The following is a 15,093-nucleotide window of genomic DNA, read 5'->3' as shown; positions in this document are numbered from 1 at the left end:
GATTATTTTATTGTTTCTTTCTTAATTTTATACTGTATACTATATTTTTGATCAAGTTATGCGTTACTTCATTTCTCTTTCATTTTTTGATTATCCTTACCGTATAGTACTTCGACCATCTACATCCTTATCTTTTCATCTTCATTCAGCTCTATGTATTTTACGATAAACACATACAAATATTCAGTGGCGCAGGCGCGCTATGCCTCATATTCGTTCTTTTTATTTTATTTTCACTGTTGTGACCTGCGTGCCTTTATACTTGTATTTCATGTGATACGTGATCATCCGATGAACCGACCATGTTGTTGTAGGTGATTCTATTGATTTTTCAATCCTATATAACAAATGTCTACGAACAATGCGATTTCAACGTCCATGTCATTCGAAAAGTAAATCTATTACTATTTCATGCGCGCAATTTGTATAATTTTATTAATCAATCAAATATAACCATGCAATTATCGATATAGGAAAATATTTTCTTTCATATCCTCAGCAAATGCTAATCATATTCTTGCCTAATTCTTTCTACTGCTAGGTTTTAATATACCAATAAGTCAAGCTATGCTTCTCCATTGTGATTCAAGGAAGAGTAAATATTTAATGATTTAAAGAAACAAACTTAAAAGTGCTAAGGTACATTTATTAAGTACAAAATTCATTGATACTATTTAATTAAGTATTTTTAGAGGGTGAAGGTAGGTTTTCCTTCATAAGTACATCCAGATCTTTGTACAATTTGTGTCGCTGCCCAAATACCACATTTTATACAAACGTCTATGTCTTTACCTTGTATGAGTTGAGCCAAAAAACCTGTAACATCAGAAAAATTTTTTTAGAAATACTGTCAATCTTAAGGTGCATCAAAGATTTATGATTAACTTACCTCCAACGAAAGCATCTCCTGCTCCATTTGTATCAACAACCTTTTCTGCTGGTAATTTAATAGCAGGGAATTCCTGCACTTTATTATCTTTGGCTACCAATATATGATCAGCTCCTTGTGTTATCACTACGACCCTTTGCCTCTTATCATTTACTTTTGGCATTTGTGACAGTTTCAAGGTAATTTCTTTTCTATCCGTTGTTCCAAAGTCATTTAGTTTTGCAAATGTATCTGCTTCTGTTTCATTGCCAAATAAAATATCAACATAAGGAAGAGCTGCCAGCATAGGTGTCTTATAGAATTCGCATAAAAATGGAGCACTAAGATTCATCATAAACATTTTATTTTTTTCATTAGCATGTTGTGCAACTGCCTGGATCGTTTCTGGGCTGACAGTCAAGAAGAAACTCTGTAAAGTAATTTGGTGAATAGAATGCAATGTTCTGCTACTCTGCTGATAGACCTGATGCAATACTTATACATACAGAGACATAAATGTATTCTGCTGCTTCTATAAGTTTTTTATTTTCAGGTTCTTCTATGTGTGAAAGGGAAAAGCAATTGGCAGCAGCCAAATTGGCACATAAAGAACGGTCATTTCCAGTAATAAGGACTGCACAGGTACCAGTAGGTTCTTTGTTCGTGTACTGATAGCGAACGTTCAAACCATCAGCTTTTGCTCTCTCCTCTAAAATTTTTGAATATTTATCTATCCCAACGCAACCCATGTAAGTGGCGACTCTTGGTTTTTCCAGAAACCACTAAAGAATATTTAACAATTCATGCTTGCAACTTTGAGTCAATAGTATATACTGTAAGTGTATAAGGTATTTACTTGCGCTACTCTCATTGTATTTTGTACAGAACCTCCAGCAATAAAGTCTGCTTTATACAGTTCAATTAATTCATCGTACATAGATTTGTGTTTCTCTTCAGCAAGAATAGCATTGTTCGATTTTAATTCGTACTTTTTTAAAAACTTGTCGTCTACGGTTGCTGAAATGTCAAGAAGGGGATTACCCATGCCTAGCAGTAGACCCTCTCTGAAACATTTTACAATTTTTATACTAACCATTTGACAGCTTGCAAATGGAACGTAATGTTTACCATCAGTTTTAAATATTTCCCACGACTATGCATTTTTAAAAAACGCGTTACGACCGAGGTTCTCAATCTTCATAATCCGGCACTGAGAATCAAAACCTCAAATTTTTTCTCGCATCGTATATCGCATAAAACCGTAGAATATGCGTTATATGCATCGATAAAATTACAAAACCTTTGTCATGCATTGTCTACCACAAATTTTTAAGTAATGTCGTAAAAATTTGTAACCGAATTACATAACTCTCGATATATCACATACAACGGTGAAACATGCGAGCACATGATCAACCGCGTGCACGACACATGCACGCCTGACACACTTTAAACCTAGCCTAACCTCGAAACGAAATTCTTAAAAATCACTGACATTATCGACAGAAAAAAAAGAGAATCAACGAAATACAAACAACTTGCTGCAAGAATTAATCGTACCGTAAATCCACAGCCATTTGTTAGAAATTTTCCCAACCAACAATGATTCGAAACGCAACGTTCGCGAATGGTAACACTGCGCCACTGAGCCGCGCAACCAACCAGTTCCGTATTTCACGACTCACACTGATCATAGAAATATCGTTTATTTTTAGCGATATTTGCATAGTCACGTTATCATCGGTTATCGTTTTTTACGTTACAATGCGCTGCTTGTATAAACATCAACAGATTTTAAAAGCTTGCGTGGAGAAACGAACAAAGCATAAGTTAGCTTCGAAAAGCCACAGTGGTAACATATTGCTTATTACAGTTTTTTAAATTAACCATAGATTACAAATCTTGTAAAGATTACATTGTCGAATTGCGGTGTGTACGAAATAAACTATTCGATTAAAATGGGCAATTTTATTTTATAAACGCATAATATACAAGTATAATTTCTTTATTCAATTCGATTAACAAGTAGGTATCCTACGGAAAATAACGCCACGTAATTTTTTGTCTCTGTTCTGCAAAATGTCTTACGTCGTATACATAAAGATATATCGATGCTATTAATACGATACCATTACAGTTACGTCATGTTTACGTTACGTTACCAAATTAGCGGGAAAACAGGGTCTGATATAACATGTCGTAAACGTATATAATCCGTTCTTTTATTTACAAAATCCTTGTAAATTCGTAACAGCACCTTACCTGCGTCGTTGTTATCGTACTTACCGCTTTAAGATTCGCAGAATTTGAATACACGTTCGAACGCAAATTTGCAAAGATTAAACTGCGCGATACGCGCGAGATATTCCGGCGAGATACGCAATCTAGTTTTCAAGTTCGCGAAAGAAAAAAAGGAAAATAAAGTGGAAATGGGAGAATAAAGTAAAATATGCCGACAAAGAAGATTCTGTAAGTACAAATAAGTGGTTTTGCGCAGAAAACGAATAAGGAAAGGATTGGACGCAGTTTACTTTTCCTTACGGTACCTTCGTATTTTCACACAGCAAAACATAAGAAAATCCATAACGACAAAGAAGCGTCGAAGCGTAGTTTCGCAGCATCGGGTATTTAGCGAGTCTTTCGAAGATTTCAGCGTGTTTACGTGCGTGCGTGCTTAACCGCATCTCCTGAGAAAGAAAACATGGCTCTCAAAACGCTGGGTCGAAACTGCGAACAGTCGTAAGATATACCGATGCGTTTCGTCTTTACTCGCTTTACACGCGAATGAAAATGACGCGATTATGGACACTTGCCTTGATACGTGGTTTAACGTCCGTGCTGTTCTATCTGCTCGGCTACGGGAGACGAAACGGTGTCCTGCCTGGTCGACAATTACCTTGCTACGTAAGGATACGTTGAACCACCTGCCTTTCCTCCTCTCTTTCTCTCTTTCTCCAGATTTTTCTGTCTGTTCTCTTCTCGTTTCATCGCTTTACATTCTCTTTCCCCTTTTAGTGCAGCCGATTGGCAGCTCCCTCGTGTCCAGAAGCGTGCGAGGTAGAGGCTACGGTGTCCTATATCATACATCACATTACAATACGCATGGTATCTTTTACGTTTTCTTCGTGGCGCGTCTCTCGGATTTTTCGGTAATTGGCAACCGACGACCCGGCACGAGACACGTTCGGTTATCCGTCAGGCTTGCGAAGAATTACACGTCCCGATTCCCGTAGCAGACTATTTATTGGTTGATATCGCACCACGCACGTATCGTCGCATGGTCCGATTTCTACCCCGATCGATCGGTGCATTCCGTTCCGTTTTTCTCGAATACGTGGAGCAGCTTTCCGGCCGGCATCTTCCGTTCTCACGACCCGTCCTCAAAAGTGTATCGACCACGTGTCATCTATCGACGCGACACGATACATCACGTTTTTTTTAGCCGTGATTCAGGGATTCCGTATACGTGTTTCCGAAGCGTGCGTGGGTGCGTGTCTCGATTTGCGAGTGATTTCCGTCTCGTCGATCTTTTCTCGATACACATCCCGACGGCGGCGACGTAGACGGCGACGAGGAGTTTTGCGAACTTGACCGGTAGCAACGGGCCGAACGAGGCAACGTTATCGAAACTACCAAATGCCGTCCATAGCGTTACGAGAGATTGTGTGCACGATCCCGTGGGTTTCCTATCGACGTGTTTCCGGTACGACGTGATCTTCGACGACTCGGATCATCGTGCGATCAAGTTGTACTTTTATACTGAAATTTTGCACGACGAGTTACCCGACGTTCTTTCGAATTCCATTTGTTTCTCTCACGCCGTGCCTTCGCATTGTTCCAGTCACAGCACATGCGAGCTAAAGAAAACTAGATTTCTAAAAAAAAAGCTGCGAGTTCTACGGTACGCGTGGATAAAAATAGTTACCGCAAAACTCGGAAAATTCGTCAAAATACATACTCCGAAAAATTTTATGGACTACAGTATTCTCTTCGTAAATGTTCAAACTGGAGAGTAACACTTATAGGTACTACATTCTTTGTAGTGAGCGTAACATAGAAAAGGACAGCAACACGAAAGACTCATGCATGTTCTGTCTCTTAAATTCAAAATTCTTTACTTTTGGTTTTTCGTGAATGAAACTTTGATTATCGTATTCGTCTCGTTTTTCCGATTAAAATGGTACCGAACACGGTATAATTAAAATCATAATTATATAGCAAGCTGTTAGGAGGAATTCTCTGCCGTAAGTGTGAAAGTCCGAAACTTTATGGCTCGTTACATAAGTAATTACGATCATATCGTGTTTGGTGTCATTTTAATCAGAAAAACGAGACAAATACGATGGTAAAAGTTGCATTGACGAAAAACCAAAAATAAAGAAATTCGATTTTTTAATTTAAAAGACAGAACACGCACGAGTCTTTCAAGTTTGCCGAGCGCTTCAACTTCTGCCTCTCTTTTCCATTCGCTGTCCTGTTTTATGTTAAAAACTGTAATCGCTCGTTACACACGCAATTGTTAACGTAATTATATCACGTTTGGTGTCATTTTAAAAATACGGCAGTAAAAGTTTCATGAGAAAATAGTAATTTTGCTTGCATTAGTATGTGTCTCACCGATAGTCGATCCTCGTCGTGTTTCACTCTCGACTGTTTTCGAGGGGGATCCCCTCAGTAATGAGGATAAAATTTTAACATTTATTGAGTAAAAGTAACCTCCTCCTTTTTCGAAGTCGGTTAAATAAGAGTCCCTCTCTTATGAGAAAGTAAAATACAATACAATACAAAATTTACGGAGAGAATACTGTACTAAATAAAAAGAACCTAGCTTTCCACTAGAGAGCTTTGGTGAAAACTCGAATTCTTTTTCTCGCTCCGAATGTATTTTCGTCCGCTCGAGACAGAAAAAGGCTCGGTTTATCCGGAAGCGACGGATTCCAAACTCGGAACGACGAGAGAATACGGACACGGGGTTACCCTAGAAAAAATAGAACTCGAACGGAGTGTAAGGAGAGGATGGTGCAGAAGCGAGATCGAAAATGGTGGCCGATCGCGAGACATCGCAACGCGACGACGCGCAGGAAGCCAGGAAAACGCGCGTTTCGTTCCCGTCGACTACGAGTCCTTCCATCGGCGAAAAATCTCGCGAAGGATCAAGAATTAAGGATGTACTTTGGGTGGGCACGCAACCGGTGCAATTAAAGAACACGAAACTCCGTTTTTTGTGAATTCCACAAGTACATTATTGTTATTACATTGGTTTATCCATTATCGGTACGATTCTTATTAATGTAACTATCATGGAAAAAAAACAGGTCGTATCGTCGAAAGGAGAGAAAAAAAAAGAGGAAACGAGAAAAAATATTACACGCTTGAAACTAGAAACTGTGATCGTCGTACGTGTGCGCGTTGACTAACGCGCCGAAGCTAAACAGAGCGCATTTCGCGATTAATCTTCGCTAACTCTTTACGTTAATTAATTCTAGTACGTTAATAAAACGATATTACGTGGCTACAGACTAATGATATAATGTTCGCACGACCCACTTCAAATTCCCAATTAACGCAACTACCGATCTACCGCGTTCGCGTCCGTACGCTTTAAACTACGGTTAAAACTGCACGCATTTTCCTCCTTTCGTTTATCGGGGAGAGGGAAGGAACGCGGCGTATCTCTCGTTTCTTTATTTGCGCGCTAGAGTGCCGCTAACTATAGATAAATTACGTTTAGAAATTTTATGGGACGCTCGAATTCGATTAAAATCGTCCCTCCTTTTACGAGGCGTAAAAGGAGGTCCGTACGAGGCCGAGCCGCGAAATCGGTAATCGAAACGATCATCGCGCGCGCTACAACTAAACACACGATGATCCGATTATCGCGACGCGTCGCGAAAACGCAGCCGATCACGTCCGATCGTTTTGACGCGACGAAAATTACCGAGGACCGTGTGTCGCGAGGAAAAAACGGTGCGTGTTCGCGTGCGCGTCGGCGTGAAAAATATACGTCGTCGATCCTACCGAAACGGAGTTCGAGCTTCGCAAAAGAGCTATGATGGAAAACTTGAGCTGTTGAAAAGTTCCATCTCGGTAGGATAGGTTTACATCGAGAACCCACCGAATAAAAAATAACGCGAGGACGCAGGGGAAAGAAAGAGGACGCGTTCGGTGATGGGTAGGCGTTAAGCAACGAACGATAACGGTACCGGTAGCGATGGTGGTTGCGGTGACGGCGGCGAAGGCGATGACGACCACGACGACGACGATGACGAAGAGAAGGACGACGACGACGACGATGGTGTTGGCGGCGACGGTGGGGACGACGGCGACGGCAACGGCGGCGGCGAAAAATTTTACGTGTCGGGGATAGGAAAACTGGAAATAAAGGTAAAATAAAGGGGGCGCAAGAAAGGCTTGCGACTCGATCTGTGTTCTTTTGCTGCCTAATCTCGCTCCCGAATCGAAGAGGAAAATTCGAACTTTCGCTAAGAGGAACGTCTCCCGATTTAGTGGCATGACCACAGGTTCCGAGGCTTCCTGCGACACGCGGAGACCCGACGCGACGAGTAATGTGGCGCGGACCGACACGATACTTTCTTGTTATACCGGTCTGCTAAGAGGCTAAGTTCTGCGAAATACACGGCGAGGAACTCGCGAGATACAGGGCAGATAGGTAAGTAGACAAGGGTACAGAGAGCTACCGATCTCGCGAATTTGTAAACCGTACGCGTGCTCGAATAGTATTACGCGTGCAATGGGGAATTCGTTGAATTTCAACCATGGACTTCCTCGGTTTTCTAGCTAAGATTAGTCGGGGGCAGTGTAGGCTTCCTTTGGATGACAAACTTTTTACCTATATTTAAAATTTTGTAGCTTTTAAATTTATGGATTGTCGAATTTTTAATTTTTTAATTTTGCGAAGCTTGAAATTTACAAATTTGTAAATTGACTCATTTTGAAGGTTTCAATTTTTTAAATTTGCAAATTTATGAATTTATAGATTTTTCAAATCTAATTATAATTTTTTAAGTGTTTCTATTTTTTGGAATTTTTTGTTTCTAAATTTTTTAATTTAGCTAATTTCTAAATTTTTTGGTTTTTAATTTCTTGTTTATCAGATTTGAAAATTTTCAATGTATTTCTTACAAAATTTTTGAATTTTCAACCTCTTATTTACCAAACTTTTTAATTCTCAATTTCTGATTTATCAAATGTCTAAATTTTCAACTTCTTATTCACCAAATTTTTGAATTTTTAATTTCTTAATTACCAAACATTTTAATTCTCAATTTTTGATTTATCAAATGTCTAAATTTTCAACTCCTTATTCACCAAATTGTTGAATTTTCAGTATCTTAATTACCAAATATTATAATTCTCAATTTCTTATTTATTAAATGTCTAAATTTTTAATTTCTTGTTCACCAAATTTTGGAATATTCAACTTTCTATTTACTAAATTTCTATATTACTCAATATTTAAATAAAAAATCCCCAAATTCAATCTTTAATTTTCTACATCCCAAAATTTCTAATCTCTCCTTTAAAAATTTCTGAGTCCCCAAATTTCCAAGCCACCAAGTACCTATGTCCCCAGACATCTACATCCTAAACTCTCTAGTCATAAAAAATTCCTATCCCCAAATATCCACACACAAAATTTCTCCATCTAAAAAATTTGATATCCTAATTTTCATCGCAAAAAATTTTGATATCTCCTAATTTCCAACCACTGAAAACTAAAAATCACCGAAATTTGGTTGCCATTCTCCCTAGGGAAGCCAGACTTGCTCTAAACAGTTTCTTACCGACAAGAAACCCGTCTTTTTCACGAAACCGTACGCTTCGCTCTTCGTCTCGCTACGCTTCAAACTTAATAAAAAACGAAAAAAGGACCTGTTTCAGAAGCGAGACGATCGGGCTGCGTAAAGAGGCTAAAGCCGGATGAATTTTCGCGACAACAGAAACGTTTCGACGACTCGGGACGACGCGACCCGTTCGTAACGCGTCTACTTACCTACGCTCTTCGAATGAATCTCGGCTGAAGTCCTCGTACATGCCTCTACTATAACAGCGGGTATAATAAATAATCGAATCTACGGATGATCAGAGATCAACGTATACCGGTAACTTGCTCCCTTGTCCAAGGCTTAACTTTGTGAATTAGTCCCTGTATATTCAAAGTCAAAGGAAAATGATTGCGTGCCGCCTAATATGACTGTGTTAACAGAGGCGAAAGGTGAGGAAACGGAGGATGAAGTCGTTTCGTTGGTGATCGTTCATTCGAATTTCGCTGACACCTTTCTCTCAGCATACTCTCTCTCTCTCTTTCTCTAAGAACGCCTGGAACGAGCGAAGAATTCAACGATGGATGCGAAGGAAACTAGCGGCACTCGGAGCAATGTCGTATCCGAAGGGATTCTGATCTATCCTTAATTCGAACCCGCCTAAATTGCGCGCGAGTCGTTTCCGAATAACGCTTCCTCGGCCTCGGGATCGCAGTTAAAGACGAGAGATTCGGTAACGGCGAAAATACGAGTCGGCCAGTCATATGAGGCAGGCAGCGGTAGACTGGATTTCGAACCCATGCGATTGTTCGAGCCGAAAGATCAGAGCCGTTTGCAGCCCAGGCTGGGATCATGTAGGGTAATAAGGTAACGTGCAACAACAAATTCAAATTATTCAGAACGATCGAGAAGTTCAATCAACTCTGTTTTCTATTTGAAAGTTTGCGAATGAATTTTACATACATGAAAAGCTTCGAACCTCGCGAGTAGAAGTCAGCTTCCAAGAACCGTGGATTTACCTTGTACGAGCGACACAGAGCCGTCGCGTTTGCAGCTTACGTACCTTTCGAATTAACGCGATTTCGGAACTGAACTCGATAAAGCGTGAGCGGAACGAGAAGAGGATACCGTCTCGAAATTATCTAAGAATGTGAAAAGGGGCGTCTCGATTTGAACCTCCGTGCTTCTTTTTTCTCTAACGCAAGACCGAGCCTCGATGATCACAGAGAGATGACCGCGATATCCAAATGTTCTGTCCCGTTCGTCTGGAGAGCTGATTTCTACTTACGAAACGTTTCAAAGACAATCGACGGGCGTCATTCCTAGAAATCGCGCCAACCCTTACTTTTTTCCGTTCATTTTTTTTCGTGTTTTTCGTTTCCGTTTCGGTTTTCTTTTCTATCTACAGCGTACGAGAGTTCGTTAGAATTGCGTAGGATCGCATCCTGGCTCGCGGTGGTGCGATCGAGAAATCTAGTTCGCATTCCTTAGGAACGTTTCTTCATCCCAGGCCTCCGCGCCACTCCCGGTCGAGTGATGTACGTAATAAGGAGCGCTTGAAACACAAAGGATTCATGAGAGACATACAGGCCAATCTCGCAGTTAACGCCATGGATCAAGAGAGTCTATGAACAGGGACATCCCTAGAAGAGCAGTCGACATGTTCAAGGTACGATCAGTCGAGACCCGGAATTTCTCGCGTGAAACGAAAACGAGGGAAGCTGCTCGTATAGACGCGTTTACCGACAACAACGAGGTACGACTACTCGCTAACAAATGTGGTCAAAGACTTACTCTTGCACGACTTGAACGTTGGCCCGGGACTGTCTCTCTAGGGTTGCCCGCGTTCATGGACAAAGATGGTACGCAGCCTGAGGTGCACTGAAATTTAGAATGTACAGAAACGTCCAAGCGTCATATTATATTAGCATTTTATTACGCAGACTCTGCACTCGTGTGGGCATCGGGTCGACACTCGTACTCGAATTTCAACAAAAATACCAATTATATCGTCTCGAATGAAAGAAGCGTACGCTCCGTGTAGTATCGATTAGGTTCGTCCGAAAAACCGCAGATTCTCCGTGCCAAAAACGAACAGGAAAAACCTTTTACCGCCTTTCACCCAGACGGTACCAAGGTTCCATTGTCTCTCTTCGACAAACGCTTCGATTTCACTGCGCGAAAACCGTACCTCGAAAACGAACTAGATTGCGTTTCAAAGAATCTGCAGTTCTCAAAGTACGACCTTTCCGAGACGTCCTGTGTTCGTGCCAGAAAGAGAGAGAGAAAAAAAAGAAAGAAAAAATAAAGACCCAGCCACGCACGGATTCGCTTCAACGACCAAACGTAAAATAGCAACGACTACAATTTCATTGTTCGTAAAAACAACCGAATATTGCCCGGAAGTATACGCGACACAAATCGCAGACACGATATATACACATATACTCGTGTACATGTGACTTAACAAGTCTACGATTCGTGCGGAAAAAGAAATACCAGGGTGGCCCGAGTGACTGGAACAAACCACCGTTAAAATGGTACAAGCGGAAGGTTTCACGAGGAAAGACTAAATTATTTCAAGCACATCCTCCTGAAACTGCAGACTTCAAATATAGTTCCATGTAAAAAAATAGAACATTGAAATGCCAGCAGTTTTGGAGAAGACATATGGTTGAAACAGTTTAATTTTGCCTGATGAAATTTCTTCTTCTACCGTTTGATGCAGCTTGTCTGGTCGCATGGGACACCCTGTATAAATATATATAGATAGATAAATAGATGATATATAAAATGTCGACGAATCACCGATCAACCCCAATTCGCATGAGCTGTTAATCCAGCCTGGAACGTTCACAATGTTAAGTCGGACGAATGGGCAGTCGGTAAGCGATGACTGTACTCACCTGAACCGGCCGTTGTTGCCACTTGGAGGGGGTGATCGGCGGCTGAACATGCCATACTCGTTCCCACGGGAGAAGCCAGTGTCGCGCATGGATCCCATACCTAGAGGAGGCATAGGAGGCATTGGATCTCGTCTTGGAGGTAGAGGTGGCATTGTCATTGGTGGAAAGTCAAGCCCGCACATGGATGTTCCCATGTCACAGGGCCCTGTCATACCCGTAAACCGCCTCTCGTAGAGATCCCTGGTGTCCTCGAAGCCCCTTCTGTCGTAGTAGCTTTCGTAATCCTGCGACACACGGAAAAATACGAACGTTAATTATCGATGCACTGGCGAGTTGTTTTTCTATTCGAGTGTTTACGTAAAGGAAAATACTTACTCCAAAGCGGCCACCACCCATTAGCCGATCCCGAAGGAACGGTGGTGGCGGCGGTGGAGGGTACGGGTCGCGTCCAAACATTCGGTCCCTGTATCCGTTTCTATCCGGACCTCCTCCCATTCCTCCTTTCGGGCATTCCTTGGACCAATGACCGCCGCGACCGCATCGGTAGCATTGCTCGGGATCCCCCATTCCTGGCCTCTGTCGTACTCTGCTCGTAGAAATCTGAACCTTCATCGGTTGACCGTCGACCATTTGTCCGTTCAGTTCCTTGATGGCGTCGTTCACGTCGCCCGTCGCTTCCAGATGGACGAATCCGTAATTCCTCACGATATCGCATTCCACGACCGTGCCGTATTTAGCGAAAAGTTCGCGCACTTGCGGCGCTTTCGTGTTATCCGTCAGATTGCCAACAAATATTTTTGTCGTAGGAGTGTTTGGCCCCTTACGACTCTTTGCGGCCTCGCATTTGATCGGCTGCCCGTGAACTATTTGTCCGTTCAAATTTTGTATCGCGTTTCTCCCTGCCTCTTCATTTTCCATATGCTATCAAATGTAATACGTAATATTATCGCCTACTCGTTTATTTGGTAACGACAGTACGAAAGGAAAAAACGTATCGCGCGTCAACGTTCGAACGACGTTCCGAAACGTTTAAGAAAAAAAAATCCTGCGTATCGAAATGTTCAAACTTACCACGAATCCGTAATTTTTCACCACATCGCACTCTACGACCTTTCCGTATTTCTCGAATAACGGTTTAATATCGGCATTCGACGTCTTGTCGGCTAAATTGCCGATAAAGATTTTAAACGTGCCAACGCTACTAAAACCTGGCATTTTCGGCTCGTTCTAGAACCTGCTTTCACAAACAAAACATTACAAATATTATTTACCGCCTAATCGCGTGTTGCTTTTACCAACGTATTACGCGCCACGCTAGAAAGATTATGACGCGTTGCAATTATGTTCAATGTTTTTCTACTGTGTGCCCTTTGGAGCGCGATCGACTCGTGAAAAAGCACACGGCCAACGTACCTTTCCTATCACGAAATTATCGTTTAACCGAAATAAAAGCTACCGAGATTATTTAAGCGATTACGCGCGAAAGAACGTCGCGAAACGAACCAAGAAATTCGTCGAGGATACTCAATGGTGACGCGATTGTTTAGAACCCCTCTTCCCCTCACCCCTCTACAAGCGCCACACGCCACTCGCCACTCTCCACTCTCCACCCATTCTAGGATGCTTCTTTTCCACCATTTTGCCGACGATCCAAGTTTTCGAATTTCGGAGTTCGTTGATTTTGCTCGATCGTTTGAACCACGAATCGAAATGATTTCGAGCGACGATCACTCGCGTGAAACATGTTCGATTATCCGATTAGTAACTCGATGAGAGGAAAGGAACGAACGCGACCCCAAAATACTTAGCACGGTACGAAAACACGCAGTAAGTACAAAGAACGTACCGACCTTGTCGAAATGGCGCACCAATTTCACCGAATACGCGTAATTACGTTTACCGATGATCGTTACGTACCCTACGCGTACAAACTACTGCACCTTTTCACGCAACTCACCGAAATCTATCGCAAACAAGTTTTAGCAAAAAATCTCGCGTCGATACTACCGCGTATACGACTTCGGCAACACTTGACGCGAGTGAACACGATCTAACAATGGCGTCTTACTAGCCGCGTCCGCTCGTGCGAGCTAATACCAAGGCTAGTACGAGCAGCGACCTCTGTCGAACGATTACGACAAATTACGTTCGAAAACCTACCACCAATGAACCGTCTCCATCTTCATTTCGTATAACATAATCCATTGCGTAAACAGAGTTACCAATTTTGAAACTTTCCGCTTGTAATCTTTTCTTTTTTGTTAAAAACAAAGTAGACACAGCTTCATGTTATTTTATACGTCAGAATAAACAATAAATTGTATGTACATCAGAAACTTTACTCAAGCACAAAAAACCTAAATATTGAACTTTAACAGTTGGTCACCCTGCACGGAAGTTTCTACCGATCTATAAGCATGCTAACGTTTACGTTTCCCTTCCCTTTCATTCATGCGGGTATAATAACGTACTTGGATTACTCACAACACAAGCATCGTTTTTTATGAATCTTAAACTCCAATTCGCCAAAGCTATTAAACTACTCCTACCATGCTAAAACATTCATCAGAAATCTATGATAACGCGTTTTTAACGTAGACAAGGACAAAAAAGAAAAATATCGACTCTACAACGAACAATTATCGATATTACCAGTAATCACGAACAAAAATTAATTTGTAACGCGCGAAATACAGTTAGAAAATCGCGTGTCGTAAAAGTTGCATGGAAAATTACCGTAGGTAATCAGGCTACGTAAATAGCGACGAGGTGCGAATTAGAGGATAGGATGACGCATACACACACGCGCGCATTTACCTTATACGCGACCGTAACACGATCGAAATCGTTTTTCGATCTGTTCGTGATACGTTTTACACTGAATCGAAAATCGGTATGTTCGAGTCTCGTCGAAAACAACAGTCACAAACGTAGCTTTACACGAAATAGAACTCGGCGAGCGTGAAATGGCGTGGTCGGGTATCCTGCGTGTCAGCGATACGACATCATGACCAATATTGTGATTAAATTACGCTTCCGAATGTACCTGCTACTTTCACGCGATGACAGATTACGTATAAAATAGTTTACAATTATTCTGATACTTACCAAGTCAGTATATCTGTAAAAAAAGCACGATTAAACACGACTCTGAACTACACGCTCCCGAAGTAAAAAAAATGGCGGACTGAAACAGACCGGTGCGGTAAGGAGCGGAGAGCGGCGTCCCTTCCTCGAAATGCAGTGTTGCCAACTGCTGAGGAACAAAAATTTTCTGTCATCGCCGTCATCATCATTATTTTTGTAATTACTGTTGTTGAACAAGTAGTATTTTAAGAAATTGCTGAAAATATTTTAGTTGTTACGCTTTTTAGAAAATTTATGTAAGTATTATGTAAGGATTATGCTTTCAAGATATATACAAACGTCAAAAATAAAACGACTGGGGTATAATGCTTTCTGCGACATTAGGTATTTCTATAATGCGTAAATATTTGACTGCAACGTGTTGGTGAATAAAGATTAGTAGTGAACT

At 41.4% G+C, this 15,093-nt stretch overlaps 2 protein-coding genes across 7 annotated transcripts; both read right to left on the bottom strand.

The window, feature by feature from the left end:
• Window positions 1-625: 625 nt before the first annotated feature.
• On the bottom strand, window positions 626-8,926 carry Adk2 (Adenosine kinase 2). Of its 3 annotated transcripts, XM_003699784.3 has the most exons (7): window positions 7,072-7,212; window positions 3,682-3,942; window positions 2,429-3,555; window positions 1,725-1,932; window positions 1,375-1,650; window positions 890-1,298; window positions 626-816 (listed from the first exon to the last, which is right to left on the bottom strand). In XM_003699784.3, the coding sequence occupies exons 3-7, from the start codon at window positions 2,443-2,445 to the stop codon at window positions 689-691; spliced, it is 1,038 nt and encodes a 345-aa protein (XP_003699832.2). In that variant the 5' UTR covers window positions 2,446-3,555; window positions 3,682-3,942; window positions 7,072-7,212; the 3' UTR covers window positions 626-688. The 3 variants fall into 3 exon arrangements, with proteins under 3 accessions (XP_003699832.2, XP_076391143.1, XP_012145227.2); XM_076535028.1 differs by lacking the exons at window positions 2,429-3,555; window positions 3,682-3,942; window positions 7,072-7,212 and adding an exon at window positions 8,883-8,926; XM_012289837.2 differs by lacking the exons at window positions 2,429-3,555; window positions 3,682-3,942; window positions 7,072-7,212 and adding an exon at window positions 1,997-2,422.
• On the bottom strand, window positions 6,083-13,641 carry lark (RNA-binding protein lark). Of its 4 annotated transcripts, none has more exons than XR_013039200.1 (7): window positions 13,405-13,640; window positions 12,630-12,792; window positions 11,934-12,479; window positions 11,773-11,842; window positions 11,559-11,658; window positions 10,447-10,533; window positions 6,083-7,240 (listed from the first exon to the last, which is right to left on the bottom strand). XR_013039200.1 is itself a non-coding variant. In XM_076535031.1 (6 exons), exons 2-6 carry the CDS (start codon window positions 12,771-12,773, stop codon window positions 7,219-7,221), a joined length of 882 nt encoding a protein of 293 aa, XP_076391146.1. In that variant the 5' UTR covers window positions 12,774-12,792; window positions 13,405-13,641; the 3' UTR covers window positions 6,083-7,218. The 4 variants fall into 4 exon arrangements, 2 of the variants coding, with proteins under 2 accessions (XP_076391146.1, XP_076391144.1); XR_013039201.1 differs by lacking the exon at window positions 6,083-7,240 and adding an exon at window positions 9,565-10,207; XM_076535031.1 differs by lacking the exon at window positions 10,447-10,533 and having other exon boundaries at window positions 13,405-13,641.
• Between the last annotated feature and the right edge of the window lie 1,452 nt (window positions 13,642-15,093).

Source organism: Megachile rotundata, chromosome 8 (genome assembly GCF_050947335.1).
Source record: "Megachile rotundata isolate GNS110a chromosome 8, iyMegRotu1, whole genome shotgun sequence".
Classification (NCBI taxonomy): Eukaryota; Metazoa; Arthropoda; class Insecta; order Hymenoptera; family Megachilidae; genus Megachile; species Megachile rotundata.
Note: the sequence above shows the minus strand (reverse complement) of the source record. Positions and strands in the feature narration are given on the sequence as shown.